Genomic DNA, 16,025 nt, shown 5'->3' on the forward strand with positions numbered 1-16,025 from the left:
GTAAGGATATGCACGAGGATTTGATAGAGTACTCATAAAGTGTAATGCGTTGGAGTGATTTCATGGTAGAATCATAAGGGATGTTTGGGATTAACATGCTTCGATCTTAGTGTCATACATTAAAAGTAAAGCTTGGACATGGAGTGGGAAAGTAAAACTTGCCACTAAAGATGTTTAATATTTGCCCTTAGAAAGGTGAGGACACTTTTTACAAACACTAGCTTGAAGTCCTAAGGGGGCCTTTGTTACATGAATGAAATGACAAAAAAAATTTGATCACGACTTAGGCCTTCATTAAGCTTGTGATCATCCTCAAGGATGTTGACTTGGAAAGGATCTGGAGAGTTCGAGAGCAATGGGGATTCCACGCGTGGTATGAAATAAGTTCAAAGGTTGGCAAATGTATTCTTTATTTTCATTATACATGGCATGGTGTCGATGCTTAAGGGTCCCATATACACACAAAGTCGTAGAAGAGCATATGGATAAGTATGGGGTAAGTATATATTTTTTTGCACACGTAGAGAGGTGTCATTGTGGTCTTGTGGAATTAGGTTGTGAATGTCTTTCCTTGGCGTGGGGGACATAAACACTATGGTAGAAAAATTCGACGCCTAGGCATATATAGCTTCTTGAAATACATAACTTAGAGCTAATTATGGTTTCTTAGAAATCTTTGAGGTATTTTCTTAGGACTTTGAGGGTGGCTTGGAAAACTCTGCGTAGAAAAGGAGGAGAGGGTACACACAACAACACTAGGGAGGTCACCGAATTGAGGAGTAAGGAGGGAGGAAGGGAGCATTGCAACAATTTAGTTTCATTTTCATTTTTTTGGGGTTTTTTTTTGGGGATTTGAGTTCGTTGGAAGCAACGGCACAACAACAGGATCTGCGGAAGCAAAATTAGATTTATTTATTTAATTATTATTTATGGCCGCTTCTGGCTTGCGCCGAGTTTCGAGCTTGAGCGAGCGCTTGAGCGAGAGTGTGGAGCAGCAGCGGGGTGCAGTGTACTCTCTGTTGGCCAGGTAATTAATTAAAACTTGGCCTCTGGAGTCTGGTTTCCTTGCTAATCCATGTGCTGCCGGCATGATTGTTGTTTAGATTAACGATGATAATCATAACTTTAAGTAGGTACTCCATCAGCCATCTGCAATTTTCCCCGCTTCAATTTTCGGTAAAGTATACCTTCGGCCTGACGTGGCAAACACCAAAATTTCGTAGGATTAACAATTAAATTTGTCCGCGTGTCTCTTTCCATTGTTGTTTTTAGATTAAGTAGGTACTCCATCAGCCATCTGCAATTTTCCCCGCTTCAATTTTCGGTAAAGTATACCTTCGGCCTGCCTGACGTGGCAAACAGCAAAATTTCGTAGGATTAACAATTAAATTTGTCCGCGTGTCCCTTTCCATTGTACCACGTGGACCACTCCCAATGGCGCTCTTTTGAAGTAACGTATTACTCGGACTTCCAAGTTCCAACCTGGTTCCAGTTTAGCTTCCTGCTAAAATACGGAGTACGTCCTCGGCATCGCTGCTACTGCTTTGGATATCATTACCAGGGGCGCCGCTAAATTTCGCGTCCCGCGTCTCTGTCGTCGTGTTTGCAGCCATCCTTTTCCTTTCACCTACTGCGTTTCTTCCTCTTCTTCGTCTTCATAAGCTTCCACGGCCTCTCTTCACCACCACCACTACCAGTGATAACCCTCGAGCTTTCCTTCCTCTTGCAACCCTCATGAATCTAAGCTAAGCTTTTCATACAGCAGTGTTGACACTAGCCTCTCTTTCACCTCCTCCTTCTAATTGCTGTTCTTCGATCAGCCATGTCCGGAGCAGGCCCGTTCATACCTCGCAGCACCAGTGTCGGCGATCGCCTCGCTGACACACTCCAGTTGAATCGCAACGCACTGCTCTTGTTACTCTCCCGGTAAATCTCTGCCTCCATTTTTGCCACCTGTGTGTCCCCGCAAAAAAGGCCGCAGCTTTCGTCCGTCTTCTGGGCAGAATTTCTGCCGGAAAAAGTTGTGATCAAGTGACATTGCTGCACGGACGGCAGTTTCTTGAGATAGAAAGAAATTCTCTCCAAGAAATGGTAAATAAATCTGGCTGTGTGTTTCAGGTATATTTCCCTTGGAAAGAAGATTCTGCAACCGCACGACTTGCAGGTGGAATTCGACCGTGCTATTTCAGCTCCGGAGGAACGGAAGAAGCTTCAGAATGCAGGATTTGGGCTCATCTTGCAATGGACACAGGTATTGCCATAAGTCGCCACCACATTCTTTTCCAAATACTGGTACATATGATGGAACATGAGTCTGTGGTGTCTGCGTGTTCTATGTGCACACGTGCAGGAAGCCATCGTGCTGCCTCCCTGGGTTGCCTTTGCTGTTCGGCCAAAGCCGGGGGTTTGGGAGTATGTGCGAATCAACGTAGACGAGCTCGCCGTGCAGCAACTCTCCGTCTCTGAATATCTTGGGTTCAAGGAGACTCTCATTGAGAATGGAATGTAAGCATGTCAGCGCTCTTGCTGTTGTCTGAATAAAGTCTCTTTTGCAGCATACTTTAGCCTATAATTGTGAAAAACCCTAGCTCATCCGGTGTGAGAACGGGCTTGTTTGAGATGGCCTTTGTTTGCATGCCCTTTGCATCTAAGGTAATTCAACTTCTGCTGCCTGAGAAAGGTTTTGTTTCCAAAGGCCTTGCTGTTTGCCTCTTTTTGCAGCTAGCTTAGCTGGGCTTGGAGACCATGTTTGCTTTCATCCTTTTTGTGAATAATTTGTCTAGTGAGGTGGTACACGTTCTGATAACGGCACTCTGCAGACCGAAAAGTTCTTTTGTACTTGAGCTTGACTTCGAGCCTTTCAATGCCTCTTTTCCACGGCTTACCATGCCGTCATCCATCGGAAATGGAGTACAGTTTCTCAATCGTCACCTATCTTCGAGGCTTTTCCGAGATCCGGAGAGTATGCAGCCTTTGTTTGACTTCCTACGAATGCACAAGTACCAGGGGCAGGTAAGAAGCAAAATCTTGAGTCATTTTGTGCCACGGTGAGATCAACGCATGCTTAATGAAAGGTATCTTAATCGCATCTTGTCTTTTATGGACCGGTTCTTACCAACCTCATACTATAGACACTCATGGTAAATGAAAGAATCCCGAACCTACAAAAGCTTCGTGGAGCGCTGCTCAAAGCAGAGGAGCATTTGCTTAAGCTTCCAGGCAGTTCTCCATATGAGGAGTTTGGCCACCGGTCAGTGAATTGTTGCACTTCCCTTCATATTTAGCTGACATCTGCTTTTGCTAGAAGCCCTCTTTCTAGGCTTTTCCATGCTTTTGTTCATACATATCACTTTGGCACCCCAAATACCCTGCTGCCGTTTGAAGATTTTGATATGTTTATGAATGGCAGAATGCACGAACTAGGCCTCGAGAAAGGATGGGGAGATACAGCAGAGCATGTGCTGGAGATGCTGCATCTCCTTCTAGACCTTTTGCAGGCACCTGACCCTGACACTTTGGAGAAATTTTTGGGGAGAATACCAATGGTTTTCAGTGTCGTTATAATGTCACCGCATGGATACTTTGGGCAGGCTAATGTTTTAGGACTACCTGATACTGGTGGCCAGGTATAGATTGTCATTGCTGATTTGGCATGTAATACAAGAGAGTATTTTCTCCTATATTGTTAGCCTGTGTGCTTACTGTCTTCAATGCAGATTGTCTACATCTTAGACCAAGTCAGAGCACTAGAAAACGAGATAGTGGACAATATCAAGAAGCAAGGGCTCCATATCACGCCTCAAATCATTGTGGTATGTTCCAAGCATGATAATTACGAACTTTGTTTTTCAAAAGTAAGGTCTAATTTTGCTGTCTTTCTGAGCAAATGTGTGAACAGTCCATGTGAGTTAAGTAAAAATGAAGCTTCTTATGACCTTATCTCTTGCAATATAAGGTGACACGTTTGATACCGGAAGCACAAGGGACAACATGCAACCAGCGTATCGAGAAGATTAGCGGAACACGCTATTCAAAAATTTTACGAGTGCCATTCAGAAGTGAGAAGGGCATTCTGCAACAGTGGATCTCACGATTTGATGTATGGCCTTATTTAGAGGTTTTTGCGGAGGTAATATTACTACTAATCCCATTACCAAAAAATCCCATGGTTAATGCTGGGGCCATTCACATATATGTGCTCACACTTCTGAGCTTCTCTTTACCGTCCTTACGTGTGTAAGAAGAGTTCATGAAATCATGGATTAAAGGAGTCACTCATGCAATTGGAAATAATGAATACATGTTAGTATTAATGACTGTTTGCTTCATGGCAGGATGTGGGCAATGAAATTTGTGCAGAATTACAAGGTCCACCTGACTTGATCATTGGTAATTACAGTGACGGTAATTTAGTAGCATCGTTGATTGCGCACAAGCTGGGGATTACCCAGGTACTTATTCCACACGTCACTGTGAGGATTCTAGCAGTAGCCATAAGGCATTCTCCATGATGGAAATAATTGGAATGATATGCAAAATTTCAACACACTTCTTTTAATCGTTATGTTTCCGTGTCTTATTCAGTGCAACATAGCACATGCTCTGGAGAAAACGAAGTATCCTGGGTCAGATATATATTGGAGGAACTTTGAGGAGAAGTACCATTTCTCTTGCCAATTCACTGCAGATCTTATTGCCATGAACCACGCCGACTTCATCGTCACTAGCACCTATCAGGAAATAGCTGGAAGGTTTGTTGTTTGTGGTGTACATTGCTGAGAATGAGAACCATGCCCTTTCACAGTGGTTTGAACATTGAGGTATTCAACCGGTTATATTTGTCTCCTTTGCAGTCAAGAAACTGTGGGGCAGTATGAGAGTCATGCCGCTTTCACAATGCCAGGGCTGTATCGTGTGGTGAATGGCATTGATGTCTTTGATCCCAAGTTCAACATTGTATCACCTGGAGCAGATATGAGCATTTATTTCCCATACACTGATACAACAAAGCGTTTGACTGCTCTGCATGGGGCCATCGAGGAGCTGCTTTTCAACCCCGAACCTACAAAGGAGCATACGTAAGTCCTTCACTGAAGCCACTGCTAGTGGAGTGTCATCTTTGAGACATGAAAACACGGGTTTCATGTTCTTTACTCTGTATATACACTCAAACTTCTTGTATGTGTCTCATGAATTTCTGCAGAGGATTTTTAAGTGACCGGAAAAAGCCTATTATCTTTTCAATGGCGCGCTTGGACAGAGTCAAAAACATCACTGGGCTCGTGGAATGGTTTGCCAAGAGTTCAAGGCTAAGAGAGCTTGTCAACCTTGTTGTCGTAGCCGGTGAATTTAGTGCGGAAAATTCCAAAGACAGAGAGGAAATTGATGAAATTGAGACAATGCACAAGATAATAAAGGACTACAAGCTAGAGGGCCAGTTCAGATGGATACGTGCGCAGAAAAACAGGGTTCGAAATGGTGAACTTTACCGATACATTGCAGACACGAAGGGGGCGTTTGTGCAGGTCAGTATGTGGGTGTAATTTTGGCTTTGTAAAAGAGCACATAAGCATACACAGAGAATAAAATCAATTTTAGATGTGTGGCAGCTTTCTTTTGCTGACAAATTTTTCCGTAATGTTGTCTCATGTTCTCAGCCTGCCCTGTATGAGGCATTTGGCCTTACTGTAGTCGAAGCTATGACGTGTGGCCTCCCTACCTTCGCAACTTGCCATGGTGGACCTGCTGAGATCATAGTTGATGGAGTCTCAGGGTTTCACATAGACCCCTACCGAAGTGATGAAAGTGCTGAAAAGCTTGTCAACTTCTTCGAGAAGTGTAAAGGAGATCCAACCTATTGGACCAAAGTATCTGATGCAGGGTTGCAGCGAATTTATGAAAGGTTTTCTTGCACTTCCGTCCTTGAGTTCTCGCATGCTTGGCTACATTGAAACAGAGTAAGAATAAGAGGCAGGAACCAGAAGTGACTTTTTTGGGTCTTTGAATAGGTACACATGGAAGATCTATGCAGAGAGATTGATGACATTAACCCGGGTCTATGGCTTTTGGAAGTATGTCTCGAAGCTTGGAAGGCGGGAGAGTCGACGGTACATTGAGATGTTCTACATACTCAAATATAGAGACTTGGTAAATATGCATGCATTTCTCCTTTCAGCTTTAATCGAACGGTCTTGGATTAAACCAGTTTCTATCATAATATTCACATGGCAATGTGGCTTTTCGCTGAGAGCCTTCTGATTTTAAAAACCTGCCAAACCTGAATATGCACATGGATGTCAGTGTGGCCATCTCCATTTGTGACCATCAAAGACCTACATAAGTGTGTCCATCTGATTTAGTACTCAAACATCCACATGACAATGACACGTGGTTCCTGTGTGCTTTACCTCTTTTCTTTCAGGTCAAAACAGTGCCTCCTGCACATGCTTTAGCAGATAAGCACACCGATGACCAGATGAACCAAGCTAATGGTGCTTTAGCTTCGGCTCTTTAAACCTCTCAAATTTGCACAATTCTCTGCACCGCAACTCGTACTTTTTTTTCCAAGCACTGTTTGGAGGGACCTCTGTGAACTGGCTATTAGAATGCCAACCTTATAATTTTGCTGCTTCTGACGCTCAGTCCACAACTGAACGAGAAGCTCCTCTTTATGATTGCCGAACTCTTTTTTAACATAACGTTCTGGGACCTTGGGGCCCCAGAGCACAGTAACCATATTTACTCCATACCGAAATTGGGGGCTTGTTTGGAGGCCCCAAGAGTTGCTTTTTGTGCTTCCATGGCACATCTAAATAAATCCAAATTTGGGCTTGTTTGTTGAAGGCCCGGAACTTCCTCATTGAGAATTGTGTGCCATAGCCCAGTATATCCCCGACATTGGCCTTGTTTGAAGTTAGAGCAACCTTAGAAGAGTGATTCCCGTATATTGTGTCCAAACTTATCGTACGACTGAAGAAAATAGAAGAGCGATTCCCTCGATTCTTTCTGCGCAACACTATGGGTACCTAAGGTCTTCGGGAATTGCCACTAACCATTAGGCGATTAGGTGGGTCACTGGGATATACAGACTCCAGTACTAGTTAGTGAGTAGTATGAAACGCGTGGCATGGTATGAATGATGACATTGTAGTGTACAGTGTACACATTGCATAGCCCAGGCCACCAAAGTTTCCGTGAGAAAGTTTGATGTTTAGAATTTAGAAACATTACTACAACAAGCATATGACCTTTGTAAAAATTGACCATAGAAGTCCCCCCGCCCCCCCCCCGCCCCAAGGAGGTTGAATAGTAGCCTCACAGGCTCACTCCCTTAGGCCATTGTTGTTACCATCTTCATTTTCTTCACGCTTAACAAGATAAAGCCCTTGTTCAAAAACACTCACACGTGCGCGTGCGCGCACACACAAAGGTAGAGAAGAACCCTAAAATTATGGAGACTTTTTTATGCCACTTGTGATTCCTTGCTTGCTTCTTGTCCTTACATGAGAGAGAGAGAGAGAGAGAGAGTCTATATTGAACAAACTATTTATAATCGAAAGATTACATTATTGAAATATGTGTTTAAATTGGTATAATTATATTGTTAAGATTTTATATCTTTCAAATATTACTAGGCCAATTTTAACTATTTCTAAGATGTCTAGCACCTATATTTTAGGTTGAGTACACATTACATTGAATATGTTAAGATTTTATTTCTTTCAAATATTACCAGGTCAATTTTCACTATTTCAAAGATGTCTAGCACCTATATTTTAGGTTGAGTACACATTACTATAATAAATGTCATTAAGTAATCACATCTATCTATCTACAAATACTAAAAGAACCTTAGGCTTTTTAAAATAATCTTATATTTTTTTTCATAAAGGTAGGTTTTATCTTTCATTCCTTTAATTTAAATTTGAGTACACCTTCACTCTTATGTTTTTTTTTTTCGAAAGTTACTTTTTATTTTCCACTCACATACCACATCACTATCTTGAACCCAACCTTTCTTGCTTGCACGAGACAATGTCCTAACATCCATTACAAAAGTAGACAGAAACCACACAAACATTACAAAAGTAGACAGAAACCACACAAACATTACATGGCTTATTTTCATTTCATAGTAATACTACACATAGCATTGGATGTGTACATATTTCAAGGTTTGGCTAGATTATAGGAGCCATTTATAGGATCTAAGGATTGGTTGGTTGTTGATACGAAGAAAATGCATGTACTATGCATTATTTCATTTATCGTGTTATTGATATGATTACGGGATGTAGATGAGTCTATGACGTGTATTATCGACTACAATGAATCTTGTATATGTATGGCTTAGATATTAGCTTCGTTAGCTTTTGAGTCTCTTGGATATACCGTGGATGGTCGAACATTTGGAAATATCACTCCATGTACATAAGACATTTTCAATGATGAGAGACAATACAATCTCATTATCACAATTTGAGTTTGAGTAGCTCTTGTGGTAGTAATGTTGAAAGCTTTACGTTAGTTGTCTCTAATCAAAGTGAATATGTTGAATACATGCTTATTTCAAGCACCAATTCATGCAATAATACTAGAACATTCTTAATATGTTGCTAAACTAGACTTAAAGCAAGAGTAAAATGCTAAAACATAACAAAGATGTCGAGAGCTAAGAATGAAGGCCAACAAGTGATGTTCATTTCATTCCATAATGCATTTTTATACAAAAAGATAGGGTTAAAGTCATCTCGTCTAGCCTTAGTCTTAATCCACCAAAACCCATACTTGGGCATCCTATTTGGTCTCCCCGCTCCTATAACAAAAATCCACTCATCGTCATAAACATTCCAAGCACGGCTTTATACACACGAATCGGTGAGAATCAGAAACAACAAAGAAATGAATTATAATTTTCTTTGCAAAAAGTCCCTTAGTCCATGGAGAGGCTCACTCTTGTTTGTTATTCCTTTGCATGTGAGGACATCTCATATGTTTGATCCATTAGATAGAGTGTCGCTTTACAGGTTTAAGTACATCTCATTAGTAATTAATTATGGTTCATAAAATTCCTTAAGCATTTGTTGTTCCTTTGCATTTAAGGACATCTCATATGTTTGATCCATTAGATAGAGTGTTGTTTTATAGGCTTACGTACATCTCTCATTAGTAGTTAATTATGGTTCATAAGATTGCTTAAGCATTTTCCAGTCTTTTCTAGATTTGAGTACCAATGAGACATCCTTTTTCACTTCTTCTAGATGTTAGAATCACATACCACTCTCCCTTAGTTCAAACATTTACCCCACATCACTTGCTATTTCAACACTCCTTGTCAGGTGATGAACTACTATCATCATACATACATTGGATCTACACTCTACATGTGCCTCATAGGATATAAGGTTAGCTTAAAGCTTGTAGTTTTACATAAGGGTAGGAATACAATGATTGGGTATAAACACAACGTGAGAAGGATGTCCTCTTCCATTAACTAGAGTCTTTTCGATGATTGGATGTTTGCTTGATTGTTCTTTTAGGAGTCTTCTTCTTGCTTCAATATCTTTCTCGATGTGGCTTGGCTTGCCACAAAAGTTATTCTTCACTTTGGCACTTGATTCTTTGGTGAAGAAAGCTTTCTCTTTATATTGTGAGGATCCCTCACTTTGACTTTGAGTCTCTTTTCTTCCTTGATCAAGGTTTCTTCAATGCTGTTGAAGGTTGCGTTGGGTGGGTTCTTCAAGGTAGCCACACCAATGGGCTAAAACCTTTCAAGGTCATTCTCTTGTGAAGAATTGCTATGGCATTCTCCTCTTTCATTGGAGATCTAACACAAGCAAGTTATTACATAATACTTATTTTATGTAAATGTGCTTGGAGTGACTCACTCTCTTTGATGTCCAACCTTAAAAACTAAAATTTTAGCCTTGTTTTGGAGTTATTTTGTTTGGCACCAATAGTTCATCCCATGCTCCTTTAGAGTTATCTGTTGACGCAATGTGATAGATAAAACTATCACTTAGCGCTAATGCAATGATGGCTAGATCTCTCTCAACTCTTTCTATCCAAAGTTTTTTATAATAAGTAATACATAATCATTCCTTTGCAATTATGGTTAGAGCTCTCATCTCTCCCTATCCAAAGTATTTAATAATAAGCGATATACAATTATTTCATTTATAATAGAATACTTGTTTGTAGCTTTTCCTCTTACATTAGCTTCCTTTTCTTTTCTCGCCTTTGTGAGAGAGAACCAACAAGGAGTAATCTAGTGTGACAATGTAGTGAGGATGTGATGGGTCGACGAGCTACCGCACACATTTCGAGAAGTTACATTTGTAGCTCGAAGGCAAGGCCTAATGACACATGCTTTAACAAAGGTAATATAATATTTTAACTTGAACATATTGGTGCTATTTTTGGGGACTAGTTAGCTCCATCTATCCATCCAGTCTAAGCTATTAGGTGTGTGCACTTGTCTACTCGTGTACGTGTGTTTGCTTACAAAAGCATCTCAAGCCCATCCACTCCTCTTTATTCTTCTCAAATAAAAAAGCTATGGTTTATGTAAAGAGATCAAGAGAGGCAAGTAAAGGAAGCGGTACACGAGTAAGGGTAACATCATCTTCATTTAATTTGGAAGTAATTGCTAGTCAATAGCAATAGGCTGACAGTAAGATACACTACCACAATTTTGATAAGAATGTGGTGTGATATTGAGCTCCTTGCAAGAAAACATACACACAAGAACACTAGACAAGTGCATAAGAGAGATGGATGTCTGAATTTTGTTCTATTTTGTTCTCTTCTCTATAACCATAAGAGTACATACTATAAGGAGAACTACTCTCCTACTATAACATATAAAGGTTGGTTTTCAAAATTGACTACGTGAGTTGACACTATAACTATAACATAACTCTAGTACACTAAAGTGGCTATCACATAGCCTATAAACTACTACTGGCATATCACCCATAATCTCAATAACCATTCTAGTGGCATAAGTGTAGAATTGTTATCTTAGCGTGTCACCCATATCTTCACTAGTTGAGTTTGATATATCAATACTTCTCCTCAACCTCAAGTGTAAACCTACACTTCTAGTAAGCTCATGAACCCGCGGAGCTTCTGTGTACCCAATGTCTTTGTGAAGATATCAATTGCTCGATCCTCTGTATATGGATATACATCAAATCTACATCGCTTGCTAGAAATAACTCCCTCAAAGTGTTAATGCACCTCTATATGCTTTGTTCTGATACAATTATACTACTCATGTTGTCATAGTAAATAATAATAATCATATTCATGGGCTCATCCATATCTACAAGTAGCTTCTACAACCAAGCTACCTCACATGCTGTAATAGTGGCATCCTTATACTCAATCTTTATACTTGACAAAGTAACCATCAATTGTTTCTTATTGAGTATAAGCTGAGTACAAGCATGAACTTACTAAGCGTCACAAATGGGCTATTAACAAACGGTTTCTCTTAGTGCTATGGCAAGAATGCAAAATAGGAGGAGAGCTACTGCTCACAAACCTAGATGATCTTCATCTTCATGTACTCAAAGGGCACAAAAAACTAACTTAGGTCTTGTTAACATGAAGTCTCGAAACATGCCAAAGCCACCCCTAGATCCAAAAGATAAAGATCAAAGAAGGTAGGACAAGGGGAGGAGCACATTAAAGTTCAAAAGCGGGTTTAGGTGAGGACACAACTTCCAATGTCTCTTGATCTTCTTCAGAGGAGGAATTGAATTTGCGAGAGAAAAGAAAGATAAAAATAGCTCAAGAAATAGGTAAGGGCATGCATAGTGAAATTGGATGTTGAATCTCTAGTAGTTTCTATTATTGTAGTGGACACACCAGCACAAATGTCGGTTTCACTTTGCTCAAGAGAATACCATGAAAAGAACCACCTTGTTTTGCAACACAAGGAGAAGGCGAACAAAAGGACTAGTCCCTTTTCCAAAAACAAGGAGATTCAAAACAGGGATTAGACAAAGAGAACAAAATCTTTGAATCCATTTCCTCCGAAATCTTAGAAGATGATAGAAGAGTTTCACACTCAAAGGGGCTTGTACACATTCCATATACCAATATCGATCCCCATAGCTATGTAAGTGATAATGAACGTACCTATAGAAGAGACATAGCTAGACTCACCGTCTTCCTCTCCTTCCAAGGCCCAGATTTCTATTGGCTCCTTCATTTTGCTGTTTTTGTAAGAGAAAGCCCAAGTCTATGGAAGGACCTAAGGATTGGATGGATGGAAGACTAAGGGCGGGCATTGAAGAGAAATCACCTCAAGACTCCTCAAATGGGTATGATGATAATGAACCCGCTAGGAAAGAGGTGGTTCACAAGTTTTTCAAAAAGCACTGGTGAATAAATTAGGCCTCTACTTTGAAAGTGATGACATGAATGCCATCCTTCCAATAAGATATAAGGACAATCAAGTCACAACCTAGATGGAGGTACTGGTATCAATGTTATTACCAAGTAGTATTAGGTTAAGTGGGGGAAACCCTCACTTTGGCACTACTAGTGTAATAGTCAAGCTTGTTGACGGGGCCACAACAAAGCCCAAGGGGATTTTGTGAAATCTAAGAATCAAGACCTTTGGCCTAAGTTGCCACTCTGTTGTAGTAATGAACTTTCTCGGTAGCCCAACTCTTATATGACTGCATCCTAGGCAAAATCTTCATGAGAGAGAGATTGGGACACATACCATATCTACATACAAAAAAGGAATGAAACCCAAAAGCTAGACCTAGGAACATAGAAAATGCATCCCATCAGTGGTGGGTCTTTTGTCAAAGACTCAATAAATAACATTTCAGAACTAAACATGTGTCTCACATGTCACAAAATGTTGGATGAGGAGTGTGAGAGCTTAGAGTTTACTTTAATTCTAGAGCAAGACCACTCTGAGAATTGGATGCACATCCTTGCGCAACTATGAACATCCTCCCAACCAGAAGAGGTACGTGACATGCTATAGTAGTGGATGACAAGGAAATTGCTTCAAGCAATATCTGCAACTAGGAAGTGGTAGCTTGGGCCCAAAATGCTTAAAAAGAGAGGATGCATATCTTTTCTAGGGAGGGAATGAAGACCATTGGCTTTGATATGTTAAGGCCATAAAATCCAATGCAGAATTTTGCCACCAATGCCCAAAAGAGCTTAATATTTTTGAGGTTATAATTAGGTTAATGGCCACAAAGAAAGATGAACCTTCAAGTTTGGAAGAACTCTCACTCCATAAGAAGTGCAAGAAATAAAGCCTTAGTAGAGATTGAAAAAGAAGCTAAGCTCATTATATAAGAGAACACTAGTGTGGAAGATCTTAGGAAGGTTCCTGAGCACTTCAAAATGTATAACATGGATGAGACCACTTCGTACATTTTGAAAAGGCAAAGAGGCCCCTTGATGGAAAGTCTACTAGTAGTAACATCTTGACGAACTAGCTAAAGTTAAGGAGGTTAACCTAGCAATACTTGACAAAGATCCAAAGTCAATTTTCATAGGAAAAGTCCTAGGTCTAGAGGAAGAAAAGGACCTGGTCGACTTAACAAAGATCTAAAGTCGATTTTCATAGAAAAGTTCCTAGCTCTAGAGGAAGAGAAACCTACATAGAATTCCAAGACTGCTTCACTTGGAAATACACGGACATGAAGGGTGTACCTCAGGAGGTGGTCAAACACACTATTCCTATTATTAAAGGAGTAAAGCCATCAAGGCATAGGGCCTATCAAATGAATCTGAAATACTCTAGGATGGGTCAAGGGTAAAATTGACAAACTTATCGAAGCTGGATTCATTTATGAGATAAAGCATATAGAATGGCTATCCTCGATAGTCATTGTGCCTAAGAAGAATGGGAAAATTTGAGTTTGTGGTAACCTCAAAAAGGTTAATATCGCCATGAGAAAAGACCATTACCCATTTCCATTCATCATTGAGCATGTGTTGGAACACGTGTTATAGGGCAAGGAGGTCTACATCTTCCTTGATGGCTCTTTGGGTTATACCAAGTGCGGAGATAGAGCCGAGTGATCAACATAAGATTGCATTTACCACAGGCTGGGGCATGTATGCTTACAAAGTTATGCCATTTACTCTATCCAATTTCTTAGGCACTTTTCAAAGGCTCATGTGCACATCATAAAAGGAATACCTTAGGAGTTCCTTGAGGTTTAGGATGATGCCAGAGAAATAGCCAAGTTCCTTTTATGAGAATAAAAACACCAGATTTGGGTGTCACTCTAACGAGTAAGCGATAAGGGGACTCACTTCGTTAATGATGTGATCAAGTTTCTGCTCTATTGCTTTTGCTGAGAGAGAATTCATGGTAGTATACCACCCTACTATCCCTAGGTTAACGGCCATGCTAAAGTCACCAACAAAATTATCTGTGCTATCTTGACTAAGATAATTGAGGCCTCGCGTAATGACTGGGAACATAAGTTACTAATTGCCTTATAGATGTATAGAATCCGAGATAGAATCACTTACAAGGTGGCCATCCACACCACACCTTTTAAGTTGACATATAGAAAAAATGCTATCATGTCCATGGAATTCTCAATATCAAGATTAAGAATTTCTATTAAGGAAAGGTTGACAGGAAACATCTTGATTGATCGTCTATTCGAGGTTAAATGTTTAGGAGAAGCCAAAGTACATGTAGCCTATGGAAGGAAACATCTTGATTGATCGTCTATTCTAGGTTGAATGTTTAGGAGAAGCCAAAGTACATGTAGCCTATGGAACGAAAAGCGTCAGCGTATGGAATGGTTTGATAAGAAGCTCAAAGATAAAGACTGGAAGTCAAGTATATATAGTTTTCGTGTACAACAACACAAACAACCAAAAGTGTAAGATAAAGTGAAAAGGGATGGGACAATTCCTAGTGTGTGAATTCACCCCTTAAGGATCCACATACATTGAAACACTTGATGGTGTGTGGAGATGAAAGGATTCTTCACAATGGTAGAAAACTTAGATGCTATTATGGTTCTTTAACCACAAATGATTTAGAGGTTCACCAAAATAAAGAATATAAATTCAAAGAGGCTATAATGAAATGAGAGGCCATTCACTAAAAGAAAGAAAATAAATGATTTGGAGGCCATTCACCAAAAGAAAGTAAGAAATTTATTAAAAGAGGATGTAATGAAATGGAGGCCACAAATGCTTTGGAGGCGATTTACCAAAAGAAAGAAAATAAAATAAAAGAGACTGTAATGAAATGAGAGTCCCTACGAGAAGCTAACGCTATAGGCAAGACAAGTTGTGGAATTGCCACATCACCATTAACATACCCCAAGTCGTTGGCATAGAAGAAGAAGATTGGAAGGTGAAGCACACTAGATGTTGGTTGGGCATAACCACAGAAACTAGTCTAGAACAAACGCTAGCGCTCATGGGCCCAAGAGCTAGCCATAACCTAATGTCCCATGAGATTTGGTGCATGTTATAGCAACTGTCATTGACCCCACAAAAGTGCAGGTGGAAGGTGTGAACGTGTTAGAAACCACATTCATAGGAGATTTCACATTGATAATAACCCCTTGGAAGGGGAGTTTTATTTCATGCCTACAGGTACCATGCATGAAGAAGTACTTCTTAGTCTAGGATAAATGAGGCACAAGTGATGCCAAATTGATTGGGACTCATGAACCGCTACCTTGCAACTAGTTTCGGGATAGATAACTATTTTGATGAAATAAGAGGAGCCCATGTCTTGCAAAACCTCAAAACCAAAATACCCATTCTCCTAGAAAAAAGGTGCTAGAGCTAATTAAGCTACCCAAGGAGCCCATAATCCAATCATGCCACTCAAAAAGAGGTCGATCCTTTACTTGCCCACAATCGAGTTTCATCAAAAGCCTCACACATGCCAAATCAACCCTTGTTGCCGTGCACCCCCTGACACAACTGGCCTCTCCAAGTACTAACCCAGGTAACACCCATGCTACTAACATTCCCAACCTTGTAGAATCCAACCTACA

General features: G+C 40.3%; 1 protein-coding gene across 2 annotated transcripts; it reads left to right on the plus strand.

The window, feature by feature from the left end:
* Positions 1-246: 246 nt before the first annotated feature.
* LOC147616108 (sucrose synthase 2-like) lies at positions 247-6,859 on the plus strand. Of its 2 annotated transcripts, none has more exons than XM_086778750.1 (15): positions 247-1,926; positions 2,119-2,251; positions 2,351-2,505; positions 2,820-3,012; positions 3,132-3,250; positions 3,410-3,626; positions 3,717-3,812; positions 3,956-4,129; positions 4,335-4,451; positions 4,585-4,751; positions 4,854-5,078; positions 5,204-5,525; positions 5,658-5,902; positions 6,009-6,147; positions 6,422-6,859. In XM_086778750.1, exons 1-15 carry the CDS (start codon positions 1,823-1,825, stop codon positions 6,512-6,514), a joined length of 2,499 nt encoding a protein of 832 aa, XP_086634876.1. In that variant the 5' UTR covers positions 247-1,822; the 3' UTR covers positions 6,515-6,859. The 2 variants fall into 2 exon arrangements, with proteins under 2 accessions (XP_086634876.1, XP_086634877.1); XM_086778751.1 differs by having other exon boundaries at positions 420-1,027.
* The last annotated feature ends 9,166 nt before the right edge of the window (positions 6,860-16,025 follow it).

Source organism: Cibotium barometz, chromosome 39 (assembly GCF_041138505.1).
Source record: "Cibotium barometz isolate CiBa-2024 chromosome 39, ASM4113850v1, whole genome shotgun sequence".
NCBI lineage: Eukaryota > Viridiplantae > Streptophyta > Polypodiopsida > Cyatheales > Cibotiaceae > Cibotium > Cibotium barometz.

Bases quoted from the DNA above. Each gene is read 5' to 3' on its own strand.
- LOC147616108 (XM_086778750.1), top strand. From the start codon at position 1,823: ATGTCCGGAGCAGGCCCGTTCATACCTCGCAGCACCAGTGTCGGCGAT. The intron at 2,252-2,350 runs GTATTGCCATAA...GCACACGTGCAG, and splicing joins TCATCTTGCAATGGACACAG to GAAGCCATCGTGCTGCCTCC. The intron at 2,506-2,819 runs GTAAGCATGTCA...GGCACTCTGCAG, and splicing joins ACTCTCATTGAGAATGGAAT to ACCGAAAAGTTCTTTTGTAC.